The following is a 23,879-nucleotide window of genomic DNA, read 5'->3' on the forward strand; positions in this document are numbered from 1 at the left end:
GTCTCTGAGTGCCTCTCACACGTTGCCTTTGCCAGAGAAGCAGGACAGCAGGGAGTCAGGGGGCTTTTCCTACTGCTATTCCTAACTCTGTGTCTCAGTTCTGGCTTCCTCCTGCTCCTTTTCTTCTCTCCATTCCTCGACTTTTTCTCTTGCCAGCTCAGCACCTGGTAATGGACATCTCCCAACCTTCCAAGACTGGGGCTCTAGAATTGGGCAGTGTCTTAGAGCTCCCCAGTGCAAGCCTCTCATTTTACCAACAAAGAAACTGAGGCCCTAAGTGATACACTGGGGGTGATTAATAATAAAAGTCTATTGATTTGAATTAAATCGTACAAGGTTACACCAGTGTGAGAGCCAGCACTTCCTCTACCAACCTCTAGAAGGAGAGTGAGTCAATACCATTGAATTCTACCTGTCCATCATCTTTTCATTTGAACTCCAATTCAATGCCAAAAAAAAAAGAGCCCATTAAGTGCCTACCACAGTGCTGGGCACTATGCCAGTCACCCGGGATAAAAAGACAAAAGCAAAACCAATATTTGCCCTCAAAGAGCTTGTGTTCTATTGGGAGAGATAGGATAGACAGAACTTGATAGGATAAGATGGGCTAGACTAGGCTAGATGGATAGGGGAAAGGGGTGATGACTATACAGATGAGGGAGATGGCTGGCAACTGTGTGGTTGGAGAAGGGTAGTTACTATGAGGATTAGGGAGAGAGTTGGTAACTATGGATGGAGAAGGGTATATATATATACAGATAGATAGATAGATAGATAGATAGATAGATAGATAGATAGATAGATAGATAGATAGATAGATAGACAGACAGATAGATAGACAGATAGATAGATGATAGATATAGATAGATAGAAAGATAGATAGATAGATAGATAGATAGATAGATAGATAGATAGATAGACAGACAGACAGATAGATAGATAGATAGATGATAGATAGATAGAGATAGATAGATAGATAGATAGATAGATAGATAGATAGATAGATAGATAGATAGATAGATAGATAGATAGATAGATAGATGATAGATAGATAGAGATAGATAGATAGATAGATAGATAGATAGATAGATAGATAGATAGATAGATAGATAGATATACATACAAATGAGGGGGAGAGGTAGTAAGGGAAAAGGAAAGATCAGAGATGATGAGGTTCTGAACTAAGTAGCTGTTAACTACAATTCCTGTCCTCAAGGAGGAGAAAATATTTATATTTATAAGTACATACAAATAAATACAAAGTAATTTGAGATAGGGGAGACCCAAGTAGCTGAAGAGATCAGGAAAGGTCCTGTGGCATATAGTGAGTGACTGAGCATTGAATAAGATTTTTGTTTCTTTAAATAAATCTATGATTTTAGCAAAACAGGGAGCCCTTGGTGAAAAATTCCCTCTGCCAGTATAGTTCAGTAGATCCTCTGGAACTGCCCCTCTATTACCCCACAGAGCCTTTATTCAATATCATTGTCATTCATTATTTATTGTAGCCTCATTCTTGTATTTACAAAATAAACAAAAAGTAATCTGTTAATTAATCAGTAAGTCATTCAACAAGCCTTCCTTAAGTGTTTACTATGTTCTTGTTAATATAGTTGTGTAAGTGTCCACTGGGGGTGGACTCTAAGGAGGATCCTAGTGAGTGAGAGATACCAAAGTCTTCATGTAGGAGTAGTTAGTACCCTGACTAAGTTCTAGAAGGATCCTCAACTGCTGAAGGCCAGACCCCAGGTTGTGGCCTTTGAAATTGATATGAGGGGTCTGGACTAGCCATCCCATGACTCTGGCATGTCTCCTTTGGGATTTCAGAGGTCATGTTTCATTCTTGTATAAAGTCAAAACAAGGTTTGGTTATGATTCTTCTGAGAAAAATAGGTCTTTGACCCCTTGGATTTCTTTGAGAAAGACACCCTGGCGAAGCTAAATCAGAAGATAACTTTCATATTACATTACATGAACCAAACATTTTATTGACTGCCCAGTCATCATGTAAACCCAAAATCTTTCAACTCCACCCACAAACCTGAGAATGAGGGAGTCACTCTAAAAGGCATTGCCTGATCCACCCACTTCCAGCTCCAAGTACATTTCTTGTCCCCCAATTGCCTTGTTATGTGACCCTGGAAAAATCATTTCACTTCTCTATATCTCAGTTTCCTCATCTGTAAAATGAGAGGGATGGGTACTTGATGATTCCTAAGGTCCCTTACAACTCAATGATCCTAAATTTATACAAAACTAATGGGCATCTAGGGTAGTATTTGAACTGAGGTCTTCCTGGTTCAAAACCCATCACAGTCCATTATACCATGCTGCCACTTCCTTACCTGTGTACATGTTGTTTATCCTGATACAATGTAAACTCCTTGAGGGCAGGAGCTGTTTCATTTTTGTCTTTGCATTCGCAGCACCTGCTGTGGTATCGATCACATAGCAGGTACTTAATCAATACTTTTTGATTGACTGGTTGGTCATCTCAAGGAGTAGTTCTGTGCCCACACACTAAACTGTGTAATGGAGCCCATGTAAAGTACAAAATGGAATGCACTTTCTCTGACATTCTCTTGAGGAACAGTTTACACAATGAGAAAAATGACACAATAACCAAGTTTTCCTAAATTAATAGATAAATACTTGTGCATATGTGTCTTCCTTCTATGTTTGGTCCAAGACCTGTGACTTCCTTTATATAGGAAACTTCCAGAGCCCAAACTCCCTCTACAGATAAAGATGAGCAACTCTTCTGCAGCTCCTAATGTTAGAGGAAATCGAGGCATTAAATGACTTGCCGAGGGTCATACAGTATGTTTCAGAGGCAGGATTTTTTCCCAGGTCTTCTGAATTCGTTGGCCAACATTCCAATCATTACATCAGACTCTCTCTCATGAGTCCATTACTTTTACTAGTTGAGCTGAACGGGGAACATCATAGGGACTTTCATTATCAAAGAACACCCAAATACTAGGGATAGAGTGAGATCCAGACTTAAGCATAGTGCCTTATACATAGAAGGGACTTAATAAAATCTATTGACTTAAATTATTGAATTGTCCTCTTCCCTATGTAAGCTAAACTGAGGTCTCTGTGGTGACTCAACAGGTCAGAAAATTTGTCCATATATGAGTTCTCTAGCATCCTAAACAGTCTCTGAGAGACTGTGCCTGCTCAATGATAATGAGCATAGATAAACTACTTCTGGTCAATCAAAATGTGACTTCATCCTCTATGTCTGCTATACATGGGTAAGGCAGAAAAATAATCAGTCAAATCCAGGACACACGTTGGAATTAGAAGTATTTCAACACCCTGTCTCTGTTGTCATATGTTCAATGCCTACAGCCAGCTCCTGAGACTCCCAAATGTTTGTATCCAGTTCTCATCTCTCTCAACTCTAGACCTGCTGGACAGCTCCACTAGGATGCCCCAGAGGTTTCTAAAACACATGTGCAACACAGAACTCATTATCTTTCCCTCCCCAAACACTTCTCTTCCTAGTTGCCCTTTTTTTCAGACAAGGAACTATCCTCTTTCCAGTTACTCAGGTTCCCAACCTTAACATCACCCCCTAGATCATTAACTTCCAAATCTTTTCAATTCTACCTCCATATTTCTTGTGTCTGACCCCTTCTCTCAACTCATGTGGCCACCACCCTATTTCCAGTCTTCATGAGCTCTCAGTTGGACTGATAGAATAGCCTCCTAATTGATTTTCCTGCCTCTAGTCTGTCCCTTATCCAATCTACCCGCCACACAGCTGCCAAAATGATATTCTTAAAACCCCTATCTTAGGAAAGGCTCCCATTTGCCTTGAGGGCATCTCATTTTTGTATTTCTATTCCCAGTGCCCAGCAAAGTGCCTGGAACATCACTGGAATTTCATCAATGTACATTGATTAGTTTTCAATCTAGGATAAAATGCAAACCCTTCTGTTTGGCATCAAAAGCCCTTCACAATCTGGTCCTAACTTAGCATCCCAGACTGGCTTCACACCACTCCCCCTCATGTGTTCTACATTACAGTCAAAGTGGCTTACTTACTGTTCTCCATATGTGACACTCTACAGGACAATCTCCCATGCCTGCTGTGCTCTCCCTCCTCACCTCTGCTTCTAGGAAGCCCTGGAGTCCTCCAAGACTCAGTTCTAGTGCCACCTCCTACAGGAAGCTTTTTCAGCTGTTCCCCACCTCCACTGAACTCTTCCCACAAAAAATTTGTATATTTTTTGTAATTGTATTTGCTAATTTGTATATGTTATTTGCCACCCCAGCGAATGGAAATTCCATGAATGAATGAATGAATGAGTGAGCATTTAGCAAGTGCTTACTACATGTCAGGCACTCTGCAAAACACCAGAAATACAAATATAAAAAGACAGCCCATACCCTCAAGGTGCTTACATTTTAATAGAAGACAACATATATAGGAGATTGGTGGCCAAAAAGGGGAGTTTTGATCTGGAAAGTCATAGAGATGGTAAGTTGGTGTATAGGGCAATCATTTAATAGATAGTCCTTTTCCAGAAGTAATGGTGCTGCTAACATGATTACTGATCCCACAGATGGTGGAAAGTAAGGGGAAGGAGATGGTACTAAGATTAAGGGGATATAAAGGCAGCAAATAGGCAGAGAACAAGATGTCCTAGGAGGATAGAAGGATGGTTGGATGGGGTATGAAGGTAAATTGTTTATTGGTTATTTTTGTATTTGTGACCTCATCACCTAACACAGTGTCTGGTGCTCAATTAAAAAAAAAACTGTGAATGGAATAGGGGCACAAAGAGAGGGAAACAGTTACCCCAATATCTTCCCAGGTATCACAACCACACCCATCTTTTTAGCCTCAATCAACCACTCAGTACCCCTATCACAACTTATTCTTGTCACCATAGAAATGGGCTAGTCTGATCTGACACTTATCAACCCCCTCCACGTGACCTAACATTCTAAATACTCCAGCAGAAATACTCCAGACAGTACAGTCAATGTCCACTCCATTGAGCTGGTTCCCATAACCCCAGCACTCCAAAGGAGAATCACAGGAGAATATCCCATGTGGTGATCCCCAACCATGAAGCACCCCATTCCCCAGAGTTATAACTAAACATGTTTACACCCAGGGCAAATTACACCTGAGGCAAGCTGAAATAAGTGGAATTGTGTCCTTAGCTGAGGTGAAGATTCATTCATTGAGGGAAAAGAAAGACCCTGGAAGCCACTTTACATCAACTTAAGGAAGTAAGGAGTAGAACAGACAGAAATTCTAAAGGAGCACATCATCTGGTAGCTTCTTATTCTGATTATTCTCATTAAGTGCTAAGATCTGTTGTTTTTAGTTAGTGAATGATTGCAAGTACCATAAATACCCTCTGAATTTGCTGCCCTGAAGTAAAGCCCTAGTTGTCCTCGCCTAGTTAATTGTCTGCCATTTACTCTATTTCACTGACAATGTACAATTGTGCTTGCCCACGAGTCCCTCTTCTAGTGCGTACCTGTACCAGAATTGCTAGATAAAGTTCTGACAATAAGTACAAGAATTTTTGAAATTAAAAATAGAGATAATATCTACAGAGCATTTGGGGAGCCTTAAAGCACTATTTGAGCACTCACAATTATTGTTAATTAATAGTATTCAAGACCTACCAGAGGCACTTTACAAATTTCTTTCTTGGGGTGATCCAATCAAGCTAGCATATCTTCTGTAGGAGAGCATCCCCCAACCCTGGACAAGTTTGCCTTTCCTCTCTCTGTGTCTACACTGTGATGCTGAGTCAGCAGTGTGTGAAAATCTTTCTACCTTCCATCCCTTGCTGAAAACTCCCACAAAAACTACCCTCGGTTCAAGACAAGAACATGATAACAGCCTGCTCATCAGAACTCCAAAGGATATTTTTAGCCCAAAATTTAGGGTAAGTTTCTTTGTTATTAAAAATTAACAGGTAGGGCTCCAATAATGCCTTTAAAAAAAGGAGTCATAAAAAAAGATTTCCAACTGAAAGCAGGCCTGATTATTTCAGAGTAAGTCCTTTCTTCTTGAGTTCACAGAAGTCTTTAGATATGCCTCCTAGCATGATAGGAAGAGAGGACTTGGGCATGGTGGCATATTGAGGGTGGTTTTCAATGACAAGCTTCCTGGCACAATGTTGAAGACCCTGATTCATTCTGCTGTTTCACTAAACAAGTCTACTTGCTGCTGGTGACTTAGGGCAGGTCACTTAGCCTCTTGTTTCCTCATCTATAAAAAGAGGCTTGAACCAGAAGTGAAGCAAACCTCTGAAGTTCCCTCCCCCTGAGTCTATTATTAAAGTAGAAACTTATATTTCTTCCTTCTTTTTCTCAGTCACGGTTGATTTTTACCAATTTAGAAGGCTTTGGCTTTCCTAGGAGGTTTTTATGCTAATGTATAAATTGGGAACATTAAACTTCCTCAATCTCTAGATCCACGTGATATTCTCAGCCTGCAATCCCAGATTGGGGGATTTCAATTAATTCTGCCTCTTCCTTTTTTTGTAGGCCAGTGTGAAAGATCAATGATTAATAATTATATCTTTTAAGAATTCCAGAGATGCCAGTTATATATGTTTTTCATTTACACTGAAAATGTGTTTACCAAACTATTTCTGTATATGGGAAGATACAGACAAAAGTGGCATAGGGTATACAGGCACCATTAGATTCTGAGTTTCTTGAGCAGGGATGATCTTTGGCCTTTGTCTGTATCACTATCACTTAACACAATGCCTGGCATATAATAGGCACTTAATAAATGTTTATCGCTGGATTTTGACTGAGTAATGACTCGGTTGCGATATACATGGTGGGAAGGAATAAGTAGCTAGGTGGTACAGTGGATAAAATACAGGTCTACAGACAGGAAGACCCTGGTCAAATCATTTAATCATAGACTGCCTCAGTTTCCTCATCCATAAAATGGAGATAAGGGTAATACCTCCCTCCCAGTGTTGTTGTGAGGATCAAATGAGATAATATGTATAATGCCTATGCCTGTCACAGAATAAGCACTGTACAAACACTAACTCAATATTATCTACTTTGATAAGATCACAGATTCCCTCCAACAGGTGAGTATTTCTGTCAATATACACAGTCCCTGGCAAATTTTTGTTGCTTAAAAATGCTTGTTGCATGAATGAGTGAATCTGTGCCTTTAAATTCAATGTGCACCTGTGACTATGATACACTTATGTTGAACGTTAATATTATTAGAATTATATTGATAGTTTATGAATAGAAATGTTTACTGAATAGAACTGAGATTCTTAAGCATCTACTCTGTGTCAGGCACTGTGTATACAAGGATAAAAACAAGACAATCCCTGACCTAAAGCAACTTCCATGCTATTGTGGAGGTTCCATGGGGACATGTGTAAATTCATGGGCATTTGAGAAGGAAGAGGAATATTGTGTATGTCTTGATGTATCAGGAAATTCTTTCTGAAGGCTCAGAGAGGAGCCCTGCAGAAAGACAGGGTTTCAAAGAGATTGATGAAGGTGTGCATGCCAGACATGAGGGCTGGAGATAGAAGATGTAGGGAATGGCTCACAGCCCAGCTTGGGTAGAATATTGATTGCCCAGAGAAGTTATCTGAAATGAGATTAGAACAGCAGCTTAGAATGATTTTGTGAAGGACCTTAAACCCCATGCTGAGGAGTTTGTACTTCCTTCTGAAGACAATGGGGAGCCACTGAAGGATTATCAATGGGTCAATGGCATGGTCAGACTCAAAGAAGTCAGAAACTTCTTTTGGAAGCTGTGTAGAGAGAGGATGGACTGGAGAGAGAAGGAAACAGGACATATGATTAGGAGATCTTTACTAAAGTCTAGGACAGGGGGGATGAGGGCTGAACTAGAGTACCAGATATGTGCATAGAAAAGAGGGAACAGGCATGAGCAGTGTCCTGAAGGTAGAATTGACAAAAGTTAGGAACTGATTGGATAAGGGGAGAGAGGAAGATGGAAGGGTGAAGGGTAACCCTGAGGTTATGGACATTGGTAAATGGAAGTGATGGCACCTTCAACTAATTAGAATTCTAAATACTTCTTTTGTTTCCCCTTTCCCACTTGGGTTGACTAAGTATAACCAGAATACTTCTCTAAAAAGCATAAACAGTATTTCTCACTTGCATTTCATTCTCTTTGGGAGTTGGAAAGCAGTCATCTACTCTAGCCCTTAAGCAAATAGAATCTCACTGGGCAACACATTGGACAAGTGGTTATCTGAAAAGAATTTTCAAGCCCTCCTCTACTTAATTGCTATAAATCATCATTCTGCTCCCATTCCACACATACTTTTGACAGGGAAACCTCACTCACTCTTTCACAGAAAGTCCATTTATCCATTTCTTTCTTTCCTATGGCCTTACTCAACTGGAGATGAAACTCCTACTAAGAATATGTTTTGCTGTGCTGCCAACCACCATATTACCAACCACCATGTAGTCCTCATTAATCTCTTCCAGCATGCAATCCCTGGTACGGCAGAGACATTACTCTGTCTAACTGACCTCCACTAGCTGTGATTTCAACTCTTCCTGTTCTTCCATGAATGAAGATGAGAAACAATTGGCCAGTATCACCCTTTCTAAAAATTCTTGACATGTTTCAGGGAGCGTGATAAGTGATCCAGTAGTTTCAGGGAAAATGATAGGTGACCCTTGTCTGCCTGTGCCATTGATTTTTCCTTACGTATCCATTAATCTTTTTGATTTTTCATCCCTGAATCTTTCTCAATTCCCCCACAAGATGTGGAGCTATAACCATTACTTCAGTAAGAGTGCAATCAATGGTCAACATATTGAAAAGATGATCTTTCAGTTCTCATGTGTTACAATCCATCATCAGATTAATTTTTTAAAATAGTATTTCCATGTACCTTAATGAATAATTCCCTTTCAGCTTGTGGCACATTCTGACTCAAAGACTATCTGGTTCTATCAGTATATTGTCAAGGGCAGGTGGAGAAAGAAGAGATTGAACTCAAAAGAGGAGGGAGTGCATTCCAGGCATGAGGGATAGCTTGTGCACCTGGACAAGGATTCAAAGTTGGGAGGAATGATCTTGGAATGATGAGCAAGCAAACTCAATCCAGGCTAAAGATTAAAGACTTTGTAGTTTGAAGACCCCAGCCAGAGGTCATGCTTCACTGCTATTCCCATGAAAATTCACTGCCACTTTCATCCCCTGATGTAGCATAAGACTAAAAATTCCAAGCAGAGCATGTGTGTTTTAATTATTCTTATCAGTTTTCTTCCACATGAGGAAGGAGACTTTTGCAAGGTCAGATTCAGGGTAGGAAGAAAATAGGAGGAATGCAAAGGAAGAAAGCCTCTTCAGGCCATCTGAGGTTGTTGTGAATATCCTTCTTCCCCAACCCATTGCATCCCATTCTCCTGCAGTGCGCAACAAACCCATATGTTACCATCAACCCACTGAGACATGACTTGCTCTAATGTGCAGGAGGCTGACACATCTTTAATGAAGCTCCAGTGTCTGGGCCATTTAAACCCCCCAACCTCCCCCACTCCTCTGAATGAAGCGAGAGAGATTTTGAAAAAGAACCCACTTCCCAAACACTTGGAGGGCATGAATACTTGGTGAAAAACAAAGCCCACACCACCCACCATGGCTCTCTGCCACAGCAATACAAAATTTAGGGGCTCCAGCTTTCGTTGGACCTATATTTAGTTTGCTTTCCATCGGGTTTGGGTTTGTCAAATATTTTACTCCTATACCTCTCACATCCCCCAGATCCCATGTGGCTAACTAGGACTCCCTTTGCAAAATCAAGAACCAACATCCAAGATTTTTTTCTGTTTTTTTTTTTAATTGAAAAAAAAAAACTAGTCGTGATCATAAAGAAATGCTCTGTGGGCAGCAGCAGAGGCTGTTGCTGTCACTGTTTTTTTCTCCACAGAGGTGAAAAATTATACAGATCACCCATAAACTCTCACTTGGTCCCTCTTATAGAATAGATAACTGGAGCTGGAGTCAGGAAAACTTGAACCTAAATACTTCTTCAGTGTTTAGTAGTTGTGTGACTCAGGGCAAGTCACTCCACTCTCTGTGTCTATCTCTTCATCTTAATTGGAGGGAGCTGTTCTCAAAGATATTTAAGGTACTTCCAGCTTTAAATCTATGCTTATATGGTTACATAAGACTGTGGGCACCAATTCTATCTGGGGTCAGGCAAGAAATTCCATAATCATGGACACATTAAAGCCAATCGTTACTTGGAACTGTGTCCACAAAATTTAGTTGACTGTTCATCCCAGTGATATTACTACTAGGCTTATACACAAATAAATTTTTTAAAAAGAGGAAAATCTCCATTTTTACAAAAATATTTATAGCAATACTTTTTGGGGTGATCAAGAATTGTAAACTGATGTTGTGACTATGATCTAGAGAAAGGTAAACATTTGTTTAGATGATGGTTTATGAAACTACTAAGAGAATGGTTTCAGAGAAACCTACGTATGAACTAATATTCAATGAAGTGAGCAAAACCAGAACAAATTATATAGTAACAACTTTATTGCAAATACAAACAACTTTGAAACACTCTGATCAAGCAATGATCCCCCATGATTCCAGAGGATCTATCATGAAGAACATGCCAGTCTCCTGACCAAGAGACGATGGACTAAATATGGAGAATGAAATATGGAGATATAAAATACATATTCTTGGCAATGGTCAACTGAGGGAATTATCTTCTTTGCTATATTAGAAAGTTTTGTTTTCTTTTTTTCCAGCAGGGAGAAGGTGTTAGGAGAGAAAGTAAATGCTTGATAGCTAGAAAAAAATAAAGTTAAAAAAGTAAAGGCAGTTGAGTCCACATAGGGATTGGACACCATGGTGTAATTGAAAGAACACTAGACCAGGTGTCAGGAAGTCTGACTTAACCTTGGTGCTGCCACTAACTTGATCCTGTGGCTCTCATTTTTTTCTCTTTAGAACTCACTACTTTTATATGTAATTTTTTTAAGTCTTTGAATGTAAGGTCTCCAAAACTCCTTACAGATCTATTGATGAATGACTTTCTATACATCCTTGTCCTTTTCAACATTGAACTCTAATCACTGACCACTGAGTGGCCAGAGAAACTGACACATGCCCCTCAACCCTGGCCCTAGAAGCCATAATATAATAGCCTCTCAATCCCATCCTGAGAGTTACAGATAAAAGCATACTTTCCTTTTACTGTGTGATATAATAAGTGCGATTTGATCCTAGCTCTTACAAGAACCATAAGCCCTGTAATCTTAGCAAGTGTAGAAATAAAAAAGCATGTCTTCTGAGTCTTGCCCTTTATAATGGCTGCAAAAGGCTTCCATGCCTCCTAATTTAAGTCGTTACTACCTTAAATTGCTTTCATCTGGATAAACCATCTTCCCTTAACAAGGGAGGATGCCCGAAGGGACAGTCTAGATGCTGGACAAAACACTGACTCAGAAATAAGAGAACCTGGATTCAAATCTTCTTTTTTATGTCATTTCTCTGAACCTCAGTTTCCTCATCGGTAAGAGAGAGTGGGACTAGATGGGTCCCTTTCAGCTCATGATATCGTTAATCCCTTATAACCATTCTTTCTGTAACTACTTTTTTGTCTTCAAAAAAAATTTCACGGACTACATCCTTAAATACAAGCTATTGCCCTTAGGAAATAGAGCCTGAAAACAGCCATTTGAATTCTTCATGTAGACATCATTTAATAATAAAAGAGAGTCTCCATGACATACCTCGGATTTTTTTTTCCAGTTTTTGAATACTTCATTCACTGCCCTCTGCAAGTTTATTCATGCCCTTTTGGTCATGCTGAATGGTTTTCTTTCACCTGAAGGCTAAGTAGACACTTATCTCTGTAGCACCATTTAAGGGGCAATAGAGTGGCAATGATTTTCCACATGTCAAACCATCCTATCCAAGGACTTCAAGTTTCAGCATCACAGGTTCATTTCTAGAAGCAAAGACTAGACTCTGAAACAACATTGTACAGGGAAAAAGAGCCCTGTTTGGAAGTCAGAGGACTGAATTCTCAATCTTGTCTTCATCACCATCCAGTCATACAGACCGTATAACTTTGAACAAGCTGCTAAACCTTCTCTGAGGCTCATTTTCCTCATCTGCAAAATGAGGTGGTTAGACTAGGTGGCTTCCAAGGACCCTTGTAACTGAAAATCAGTGATTCTGGGATCTCTAAGATTCCATCTTTGCCCTAACTCAAACACGAATATTCCAACTAGTCTGTACCCATGTTTAAAGACCTGCCCTAAGAGTGAGATTACTCATAGAGGTGCCTCTTCCATTGTAAGAATTATGAAGTTGTTCCTTATCTTGAGCTGAAATGTACCTCATAATTTCCACCCACTCATCCTAGCTCCATTCTTTTGGGTCAAGTTGAAGAAGTTGAATCCTTCCACATGACAACCCCTCACATATTTGAGAGCTCTTTACCCCCACCAAATCATCTCTTCTCTAAACCCGACATCACTAATTCTTTTAGGTGATGCTTACATGAAATGGTTTAAAGCAATCTCACCACCCTGGCTACCTTCCAGTTGGGTAATCTTTCTCTTTAAATAAAAAGTAGTATTCAAGATGTGGCCTGATCAAGAGGCACCTTTCAGGGGTCTGTAGCCTGCCCTTGGCTTTGATGTGGCCTCATTTTATTCCCCTCATAAAATTACATCATTTTAAAAAAAATAATTCTATGAATTAGACAGGATAGAGCTTCTGCCTTTGTTATTTCATTGATAAAGGGAACTTTCAGGAGAGGAAATTCCATCTACTGATATAGGTCATCACCTCTGCAAGTTAGAAAGTTTCGTAGAGCACTGAGTGGTTAAGTTATTTTTCCAGCGTCACACAGGCAGTATATGTCTAAGGTCAGATTTGAACCGATATCTTCCTGACTTGAAATCAGTTCCCTATCTTTTGTAGGAAGTTGTCTTTCATAAGACGGACAGGTAATTAATTAACCTGAAGCTGAGGGTAGAACCCTGAGGAAATGAGGGACAATAGAAGCTGACAATAAAGTGGAATGAGAGCTGTTATAGTGAACCTACCCAAACTTTTACATCTCAGTGAGTATCATCCCCTCCAACACAATGACCCTGTCTTCAGAAGCAATTTTAGAGTGAAAATAAGCTCACCCTCAACACTTTATAGCTATTTCCTTTTTTGCTACTGTTTTTTTTTCTTTTTAAAAACAAACAAAAAATAAATCATGTAACCTGGCTTGATCATTGACATCAGTGGTGTCAAATTGAAATAGAAAGAGGCCATAGGGCTATACGTAAGGATCTGTGAGGGCTGCATATTAGAAAAGCATATATGATCATATAATTTTTATTAATACGTTAATACATGAATACATTTTAATCTGATTAAGGCTTCACTCAAATGTGTTGTGGACCACATATGGCCCATATGTCCGACACCTCTGAGATTCTACCTTAATCATCAAATTTGTCTCCAAATAACTTTCAACTTTTCCTCCAAAATCAAATTTACCCTAGGGAGATTAAGCTTTTTTGTTATTGAGTATCTTCCAAGGAAAGTATTCAGGGCTCTCCATACAATATCCAAAGAGTCTGGTAGGGTAGGGTAAGGTGGGTACAACACAATAGGTATTGTGGCAGATTTGGTGTTGTAAAGGTATGAAATTCTGGATAAGTTGATAACTTCTCTAAACCTCAGACAAATCCCCAGGACTGACTTGTTCATTGATGAGTCATAATTTATTTGGAATAAGTGCATGACCTTCCTAGTGGATGACTATTTTTTCCCAAATTTATAAATTTATTTGTTTTCAATTTTCAACATTCACTTCCATAAGTTTTAAATTTTCTCCCTTTCCCTCCCCCCCTCCCCAAGATGGCATGCCATCTTAGATGGGCTTTACACATATATTCCCATTAAACGTATTTTCATATTGCATAGAAAAATTATAGCAAATGTGAGAAACCACGAGAAAAACAAAACAAAAGAGCAAAAGAGAAAATAATCTGCTTTATTCTACATTCTGATTCCATAGTTCTTTCTCTGGGTGTGGATGGCATTTTGCATCATAAGTCCTTTGGAAGTGTTTTAAGTACTCCATTTAGGTCCATCAAAATCAGTCCCTGTACCCTGTGACTGTGTACAATATTCTCCTGGTTCTGCTTGCTTCACTCAGCGTCAGTTCATATAAGTCTTTCCAAGTTTTTCTGAAGTCTGCCTGTTTTGTCATTTCTCATAGCATAATAGTAATAATAATAATAACATTCATATAGCACAACTTGTTCAGCCATTCCTCAATTGATGGGCATTCCCTCGATTTCCAGTTCTTGGCCACCACAAAAAGAGCTGGTCTAAATATTTTTGTACATGTGGGTCCTTTTCCCATTTTTATGATCTCTTTGGGATATAGTCCTAGAAGCGGTATTGCTGGGTCAAAGAGTATGAACATTTTTATAACCCTTTGGGCATAGTTCCAAACTGCTCTCCAGAATGGCTGGATCATTTCACAGCTCCACCAACAATAAACTTGTGTTCCAACTCTCCCACATATTCTCCAACATTTATCATTTTTCTGTTTTGTCATGTTAGCCAATCTGATAGGTGTGATGTGGTACCTCAGAGCTGTTTTGATTTGCATGTCTCTACTCAAGAGTGATTTAGAGCATTTTTTCATATGACTATAACTGACTTTAATTTCTTCCTCTGAAAACTGCCTGCTCATATCCTTTGATCATTTTATCAATTGGAGAATGACTTGTATTCTTGTAAATTTGACTTAGTTCTCTATATGTTTTAGAAATGAGGCCTTTATCATAGACACTAGTTATAAAAATTCTTTCCCAGTTTTCTGCTTCCCACCTGATCTTGGTTGCATTGGCTTTGTTTGTGCAAAAACTTTTCAGTTTAATATAATCAAAATGATCCTTTTTGCATTTCATAATGTCCTCTAATTGGGGCAGCTAGGTGATGCAGTGGATAGAGCACCAGTGCAAGAGTCAGGAGGACCTGAGTTCAAATCTCATCTCAGACACTTGACACTCACTAGCTGTGTGACCTTGGCCAAGTCACTTAACCCCAACTGCCTCATCCTGGGTCATCTTCAGTCATCCTGATGAATATCTGGTCACTGGATTCAGATGGCTCTGGAGGAGAAGTGAGGCTGGTGATCTGCACAGCCCTCCCTCACTCAAAACAAAGTCAAGTTCAAGTCATGTCATCATTTATCTGATGGCACGGTCTTCTTTGGCAACAAAGGATGAACACACACACACACAATGTCCTTTGTCTCTTCTTTCATCATGAATTCCTCCATTCTCCGTAAATCTAGCAAATTAACTATTCCTAGCTCCGTAGGGGATGACTTTAAATGGGCTCTTGTATATTAGTTCAAATATCAATCTCCATGTTTTCAGATGGAATACAGTCAAATAGTAGAAGGGAGGATTAACATAAAGGCATGAACAACTTGATATTAACCAGATGGAAAGGTACCAAAGGGAAATGTCCTATGTCCCAGTTTTGCCTAGGATTTATGACACTATTATGTTTGAAGCACTATTACATTATTATAATTAATCACTTTTTTACCAAGCAATGCTTGCCAGAAACAGACCCAAGCTTCAGTCAAGCTAGTTGGTGAAATAGTCTTTCTAATTTTATATACAGAATTTCTTTTGTAGAGAGACAGTATTGCTACAGTATATAGAGAACCGGGAATGGATTAATTAAGGATAATCCTGGACTCAGATCCTCTAGTATCTAGGCAAGTTACTTAACCACCTGGAGTCTTGGTCTTCTCATCTGCAAAACAGGAATAATGTCTTCAATGACTTCCCCTAAGAACTGCAAGGAGGTTCGAGGGAAATAACGTAAGATAACATAATGCAAACAGTAAAGCAGTCTATATGTCAAATACTGCTAGTACAACTATGAACCACTCCAATAGAGGAATAAAGTGCGGTGTTCCCTTCCCAACTCTCTATGATTGATCTGTGGTCTTCGCTTCCTCAGGGTGTCTCATCAAGGCCACTCACCTCTTCTTCTGTCTTACTCTGAGGAAAAGGACCTCAGGAGCAAAAGCCTGGAGAGCCACTTTTGGATATTCCCTCCATTGGTTTCTACTTTAACAGAGTGGTTTCTAATTTAAATAAAATATATTTTCCAGGGCCACCATTCCCCTTATTGTTTCCCTCTCAAGGCTTTCTAGCTCTGGATTCCCATGTCTTCACCTGAGATTTGAAGTTACAGTGCTGGGAGCAGGGGGTGTAGAGCAGTAAGAGGGCTGGATTTAGAATGGGAAACCCTGGAATCAAATCGTTGCTCTTGTGTTTAGCCTGTGGGATGCTCAGTCTCTCTGGGTCTCCTTCTTTTCTCATCTGTACTATGGTGGAAGTTAGACTGATTCCCTCTATGGTCCCTTATTGCTCTCAGCATATGAAGGCAGGTACTTCAAGAGATGTATCTCCTCTTGGTGGAGAAGAGAAAGATGAAATGGAGATGAGGAAGCATGAGAAAGATGAAAGAAAGAACACCAGATTTGGAAACTGGGTCTGAATCCCAACTCTGCCACCCTGTGTGACCTTGGATGAATAACTTCACTCCCCAGTCCTCACGCTCCTCATCTCTAAAATGGGTGGTTAGACTAGGATGTTCTCCAAAGTTCTTTCCAGGTTTAGATTATATAATCAGATATGTTAGCCTATGTTTCTTAAATGTTCCTCATTGGTAAATAAGATGGAAACTCTTTGAGGACTGAGGTTTCCTTTTTTTTCCTTTTGATTCATTTGGCAAAGCTGGCCATATAGTAAGTAAGTGATTGACTGACGTTTGTGGAATAAAACCCTTTGAAGGGATTCTCTGGCCAAAACAAACATCTCTTTTCCTTCCAGGTTGTTCTGCGTCCGACTCCTAACAGCCCCAAACAATCAGAATGGCATAAAATGACAGTTTCCAAAAACTGCCCCGATCAGGATCTGAAAATTAAACTTGCTGTTCGAATGGATAAACCTCAAAACATGAAGCATTCTGGGTAAGTGTGTGGCTGGTGTTTCTCTGCCTTGTCAGCAATTTTTGCTCTGAGCACATTCATTCATTTTTCGGGTTACAAGAATAGAGGAAGACTCATCTCCCAATAATAAAAAACATACATCTAAGGTGATTCAGAAGCTCATAATAACATCTGCCTCAGGGAGTTTACATTTCTTTGACTTTCAGTTACAGTCCGTGATTTTTATTTTACATTCAAACAAATCACCAAGACCAGGCTTCAAAACACCGCCTCGGACACAAACAGGCTGTTTGACCCCAGGCAAGTTACTGAAATGATCAGGTAACTCTGGAGGACTTGAAGTTAGAAAGACCGGGCCAAGCTATATTGAGAGAAAGATTTTCCTCAGCCAGCATTTCCCTAGACCAATGAAAGTAGAGTTCCAGTCCCAGTTCCTATCTATTATCATCCTCTCTCTTTGTAATAACTTATATACAGAATGATCCAAATTGCTTTAATTCATCACTAGAAGAATGCTCCATGACTCTGCTTACAGAATTATAATGGCAGGATGCATGGATACTGCTGGTATTATCTATAAGATACATAACAAGCTGGGTGTGAAACCATGTCTAAGTGATGAAAACCATAGTATCAAATCTCTGTGCAGTAGCACTGAGTCTTGGGCATCTAGATGGGGCAGTGCATAGAGTGTCAGGCCTGAAGTCAGGAAGACCTGGGTTCAAATCTGCCCTCAGACACTTACTGGCTGTGCGACCTTGGGTAAGTCACTTACCCCTGTCTGCCTCAGTTTCCTCATCTGTAAAATGAACGGGAAAAGGAAATGGCAAACCACTCAAGTATCTTTGCCAAGAAAACCCCAGAAGGGGTCACAAAGAGTTGCACAAGACTGAGTAGGTTACCCAGGTCCAATCAATGCTACCTCTTAAAATAACCAAAAAACAAATCTAAAAAATAGTTGATACTATGCCTACGCTAATTTGCTTTGTACGCTAAACCTAGGTTTCTATGAATTCATTAAGTTTACCTCTTTATTCCTCTTTAGGAAAAAAACTCTTTTTTTGTGGGTAACATGAGCCACCAGAAGAAAAATTTGTCATCCTAAGTCTCCTTCTGATGTAAATTTTTTTCTATTTCCCACATTTATTCAGTTTCTTCCACTGAAAATTAAGCTCACTCATCTGGATTCTACTTTCTTGGTTCAACCAGCTTTTAAAATTCTGAACGTTTTCCTCCCTATACTTTACCCACCTCATTAATGTGAACAGGAATAAGTTGCTCATTTTACCCAACTAGATCAGCAATCAGCAATTCCCAAAGATGTTGTTTTAGAATGATTTCCTCGGTAATGATAATTATAATAGCTAGCATTTATGTAGCGCTTTGAGCTTTGCAAAGCACTTTATAAATATCTCATTTCATCCTCTCAATAACCCTGGGTGCTAGGTATTTTTATTATCTATATTTTACAGATGATGAAACTGAGAAAGGCAGAGGTTAAGTGACTTGCCCAGGGTCACACAGTTAGCTAACCTGAGGCCAGATTTAAATCTGGATCTTTCTGATTCTAAGACTGGTACTCCATCCACTGTGCCACCTAGCTGCCTCTGTTCTCAACTAAAGACCCAAAGAGTCTCTTTAAAAACAAGCATTTTCTTGCTTTCTAACAGAATGAAACCGAATAAAATATATGGATGGGAAAAGCAAAATAAACTAAAAGTCAAGAGGCCTAAGTTCTGCATGACCTTGGGCAGACTGTTAGGCTTACAAAAGAGGGGGAGGGACTAAGCGGTCTCTAAGTTCCCTTCCAGATTTAAAATTCCATTATTCTACATCTTCTAAAGGTGTCTGCCTGCTCTCTCTCTCTCTCTCTGTCTCTCTGTCTCTCTCTCTCTCTTTATATATATATATATATATATATATATATATATATATATATATATATACACACATATCTATGGCACAGTGGACAAAGAACATAAAACAGAGATATCTCCCTCACTATATTTGCCCACAGGTGTATATTCCAAAAGTCGCGCGTAAATCAAAATTGTGCCTTTTGCTCTGTATTTCCAACACTAGGTGAGAAGGAAGTATATCAGAGCAATCCTATGGAGAACCGTTCTTTGAAGTGAAGAATTGTCCCCTAGTTCATTTTGTGAAACTGAGTCTTCCCATGTGTGGTTTGTTCAAAGCTAGAGACAACTCTATTGTTTTAAGCTGCTGCTGCCTAGTTACACATAGTACGTGCACAGCCTATGTTCAAAAGGGCTGGTGAAAAAAATGCTCCTGATGATGATGAGAATTTCCTCATGTAAATTAGCCACCATTCACAGAAGCTAGGATACTCCCAACTAGAGATTCCTTTCCTTTTCTAACACACAATAAGAAAAAAAAGACTGCATTTTTTTTAAAATTAGATCTTACCAGAAGTAAAATAAATACAACTGAAGAGGCTTAATACCATTTTCCCTCCTCTCTGCCACATTTTTCAAGCAGTTTTTTCACCCAAAGTTTTTAACACCTGCACCCATTGCTCCCTTTAAAGATTTGGGCTCATAAATGCTTCCTGAAACTCATGATGGATTTGTCAGTAGACTTTATACTCTTATGGGTACAATGTGTTGCATATCTCTCTGAGGCTTTGGGAAATAATGCTGCCATCCCCACCCCCTCACCTTAACTTGATTTTTGTTTTTCCCCTTCTAGGTACTTATGGGCCATTGGTAAGAATGTTTGGAAAAGATGGAAGAAAAGATTCTTTGTATTGGTGCAGGTAACATTTTAATTTAATGTCTGCTCTAATTTTAAAAGGGGTAGGGCAGTAAAATGAAGTAGGTGGACTTGAAGGCTATTCCACATCTGACATCCATTAGTTGTATGACCGTGGGCAGGTCCCTTAACCACTATGTGCATCAGGCCAATTTCCTAAGACTTTTCTAAGTGATAGATTGTGATCTATTCCGTATTGATAAAATCCCAGTCTTTCACGTGTCTAAATAACAGTCATCATGGAAGGTATATTAAGATTTTGATCCTGTTCCCATTCTAGCATCTCCTCTGGGCTCACTTATTCATCCTGCAAATACATTTCCAAGTTGAAGTTCCCAGAAGGTCAGCTGATTGCTGCTTGTGTCAGAGTTATCAGGGTAGCCGTGCAGGAGATGAGTTTCTAGCACTATTATTCACAAACTCCTAGCAGTGTGTCCTCCATTAACATCAGGCAGCTATATTTCAATTAGCTGATTTTTTTTAAAGAAAAGTATTTTTACTCAGATGACAGATAAGCTATTGCAGATGAGAATCGCAGATAAGAGTAGTTGGTTCAAAACAAGTCCTTCAAAGGTTTAGGGATCACTCTTCCACAAATAGATTCAGTATTCAGGGTAAGAACGGACTGAAACTTACAATGGTGGTGAGTACAATGGTAGTGAGATATTTGTGTTTCAGTCAAAGGGAGAACCTCCTGACCCCTGGCCCTTCATGTCCTTTTCTCCCTTTTTGGAGTATTCATGAAGTTGGCTGCAGGGTGTGGTGATGCTGACAAACCACTCACTTCCCATTGGACTGGTTCCTCAAAGGATGTGTGTTCTCTGCTGGACATGTTTATCTGTAGCCAAACTGGACCAATCACTCAGCTACCACGAGGAAATCTCTGTGAACCTTGCAATGATCACTGTTTGGATGTGTCCATCTAAAGGTGCCTGCTAAGTCATTTCCCATTTCCTGTGGCAATTGTGACTGGGGTTCCAATGACTCTGCTGTCAACTTTGGCTTCTCATGAGACCTCGGGTGGGATGTCCTAAATTCTTAAGGTTGATTGATGCTTGGACACGTCCACTTAGGAGTATTTGTTCATCCAAGATTAAGAAAACATAACCACAAATATAAATGAGCATGTGCTGTTTATAGCCTCCAAGGCTGGATAGAAGATGGGGAAGCTGCCTTTCCCTTTCAGTTCCCTCAGATCATCAATCCCCGAGACTAGTCAACTTCTAGGCAGGAAGTGGAAAATCAGAGTCATAGACTTTCTAGAGAGACCTTCTGTTTCCCCTTCCTATGTTTCTTTGCTTCTGGTTAGGTATATAATCTCCTACTAGGCTGGTATCTCCAATATGGTCAACTTTGGGAATGGGAGAGGGAGAAGGAAAAAGAAAAAACAATTATCTCCTCTCCTCCTTCCAACAGCAATTTTTTTTGAATTTGGAGGCAGATGATGGAAAATTAACTTGTACTTTGTTGAGATCAAGTTATATATCTTGGGTTACATATAAAAAGAGCCATCAATCAAGTGATAAACTTTAAAAAGTGGTCAATTAATCCAGTTGTAAAATCTTCTAGGTTCAGGGGAAATTTGGGGGAGAAAGGAAATAGTTCATCGATTAATTCAGAAGAGGGCAGAACTTCATCTTTAATCTGTATTTTGAGAATTCCATGAAAGGGATGTTTTAAATACATATGCAGGAGGTATATATGGCTCCTCTGATACCATTGCGATGAGGAAGTAATATGAGATTCTCAAATGCTATGCTAGAACCTTTGCCAGTTCCTAAAAAACAGCCCATTGGTGGGTTGTATGCCTGTCATCCAGTGACTAGCTAAGTTCAGGCACACTTTTCACCAGGTTGGCCAAATGGAGATTTTTTTTCTTAACCACAGCAACTCTCAAAAAATCCTCTGTTCAGTTAGAAGGACTCAGAGAAATTGTAATCTGTGTCAGTGACACAAGTACCGACATAAATAAAATCACATGTTCATGGGTCATTGAAATGGAGAGGTTTGCCTCACTTTAAACAGGTTGATTATATTAAAACCTGATTTAATAGTAAGCACTTATACTCATGGAGCAAATTATTCACAATAACCTATATGGTACCAAGTGAAAGTATTTTTATCTCCTCTTTACAGATCAGGAAACTGAGTCTTATGTAGGCTGCACACTGAATTTAGAGCTAAAGAGGACCTTGGGGTCCATCAATCCCTACCCTGCTCCCACTCCATTTAATGAAAGAGGAAATGGAGATTGGGGGATTCAATGTCAGGTTTCACACAGAGAGTAAGAGGGAAATGTAGGATATGAATGCTGGTCTTGAAACACAGAACAGCTAGATCTCTCTGTGGATAGAGCACTGGGCCTGGAGTTAGGAAGATCTGAGTTCAAATCTACCCTCAGATTCTTACTAGCTGTATGACCCTGGGCAAGTCACTTAACCTATTTCCCAAGAAGGCAGCTGGTGACTCAGTGGATAGAGTGCTGGACCAGGAGTCAAGAAGATCTGAGTTAAAATCTGTTCTCAGACAATTACCAGCTGTATGGTCTTGGATGAGTCACTTAACCTCTCTGCCACTGGAGAAGGAAATGGCAAACCACTCCAGCATCTTTTGCCAAGAAAACCCCATGAACCGTTCAGTTCATGGAATCACAAAGAGTCAGATACTACCGAATGACTGAAGAATGGCAATTTCAAACCTAAAACCTTTATGACCTTGCTCAGGCTCCACTAGCTCATAAACATTAGAACTACCAGATCAATCCTAGGGTCTACACTGGAAAAGATCTCTGCCTATAAAGTCAGAGGACCTGAATTCAACTCCTGCCTCGTAAAACCTTCTGCATGTCATTTAATTCCTATGCCTCTATTTCCTCTGCTGTAAAATAAGGGTGTTGGACTGGATGGCCTCTGAGGGTCCTTTCAACTCTGGAACTCTGACCCTGTGACTTGGACAAGGGTTACTCAATATGAGCAGACAAGGATGAGTTTAGTTGATTGGCTGACTGGTTGAATGAATGAATGAATGTTCAGTCAGCTTCCTGAGATAATGAGCAACTCTCTTGCTATAACCCAGAAAGTCTATTATACTCATATTATCCTGGAATTGTGAGACCTTAGATGTAGAGCTGGAAGAGCTCTCAGAGGCCATCTGGTCTAACCTGCTCATTTTATAAAAGAGGAAACTGAAACCTTGAAAGGTGAAGTCACTTGCCTGATGACATACAGGCAGCAAAGTCAGATTTCAAGCCCAGCTCCTATCCCATGCTGGAAATCCAGTATTCCTCCCTCAGCACCACTGGTAACCAATACTACGGGAGCTAAGGGGAGAAAAGAGAAGTGTGAGCTGCTGAGGTCAGGCAATGGCTCCTAAGAGCCCACAAGTTCAGGAGAAAGAATAGATTTAGGGATCAAAGGACCTGGATTCCAATTCTGTTTCCTCCACTTCCTGCCTTTGTAATCCAGGGCATTATGGTTCACCTCAACAGGCCTCAGTTTCCTCCTGTGTAGAACTAGAAGCCTTCAAAGGTGAGCTCTAGTTCTAAATCACTGATCCATAGGAGGAGGCCATATAGCCTGAGCTTCACTCTATGGGGACTATCCATCGTTGCCATCCTTAAAAGGCCAATGGCTGCCCCATGGCATCCCTCTGACAAATTTAAATGACTAAGAACCTAAGAAAGCCTCTAATCACCTATTATTTGAGAGAAATTGCTCCACACAGGAAAAGCAGAGGGGGGATACACTAAAAAGAGCCCTGGGGCCTCATCGACCCCATTTCTTCTTTCACCATAATGAACGTTCTCAAGCCCATTCTACTGAGCCATCGTCCTCAGAATGTCAGACCCACACTGTGCCTGAGGAGCATAACTGAGATTAATATTATGGGGGCAGTAGCAATTTTTAGGACGTAGGAAAGAAGTTGGCCTGTCCCCACCATAGTGATACTCACTAGACTACTTCATCTAAATTCAGAAGGCAAGACATTGGGATTCTATATAATTGCAAAAGAAAGGGGGCATAGGATGGGAAAAGAAGGAAGCAAGGAAGGTAGGAAGGA

General features: G+C 39.9%; 1 protein-coding gene across 2 annotated transcripts in view; it reads left to right on the forward strand.

The window, feature by feature from the left end:
* The window catches only part of CADPS (calcium dependent secretion activator), a 544,059-nt gene that overhangs the window by 308,473 nt on the left and 211,707 nt on the right, over window positions 1–23,879 (forward strand). For both annotated transcript variants that reach the window (XM_072598786.1, XM_072598785.1), the window contains exons 8-9: window positions 16,930–17,069; window positions 19,758–19,824. In XM_072598786.1, coding sequence (XP_072454887.1) covers window positions 16,930–17,069; window positions 19,758–19,824 — 207 coding nt within the window. The remainder of the gene's footprint in view (window positions 1–16,929; window positions 17,070–19,757; window positions 19,825–23,879) is intronic.

This window comes from Notamacropus eugenii, chromosome 3 (assembly GCF_028372415.1).
Source record: "Notamacropus eugenii isolate mMacEug1 chromosome 3, mMacEug1.pri_v2, whole genome shotgun sequence".
Taxonomy (NCBI): domain Eukaryota; kingdom Metazoa; phylum Chordata; class Mammalia; order Diprotodontia; family Macropodidae; genus Notamacropus; species Notamacropus eugenii.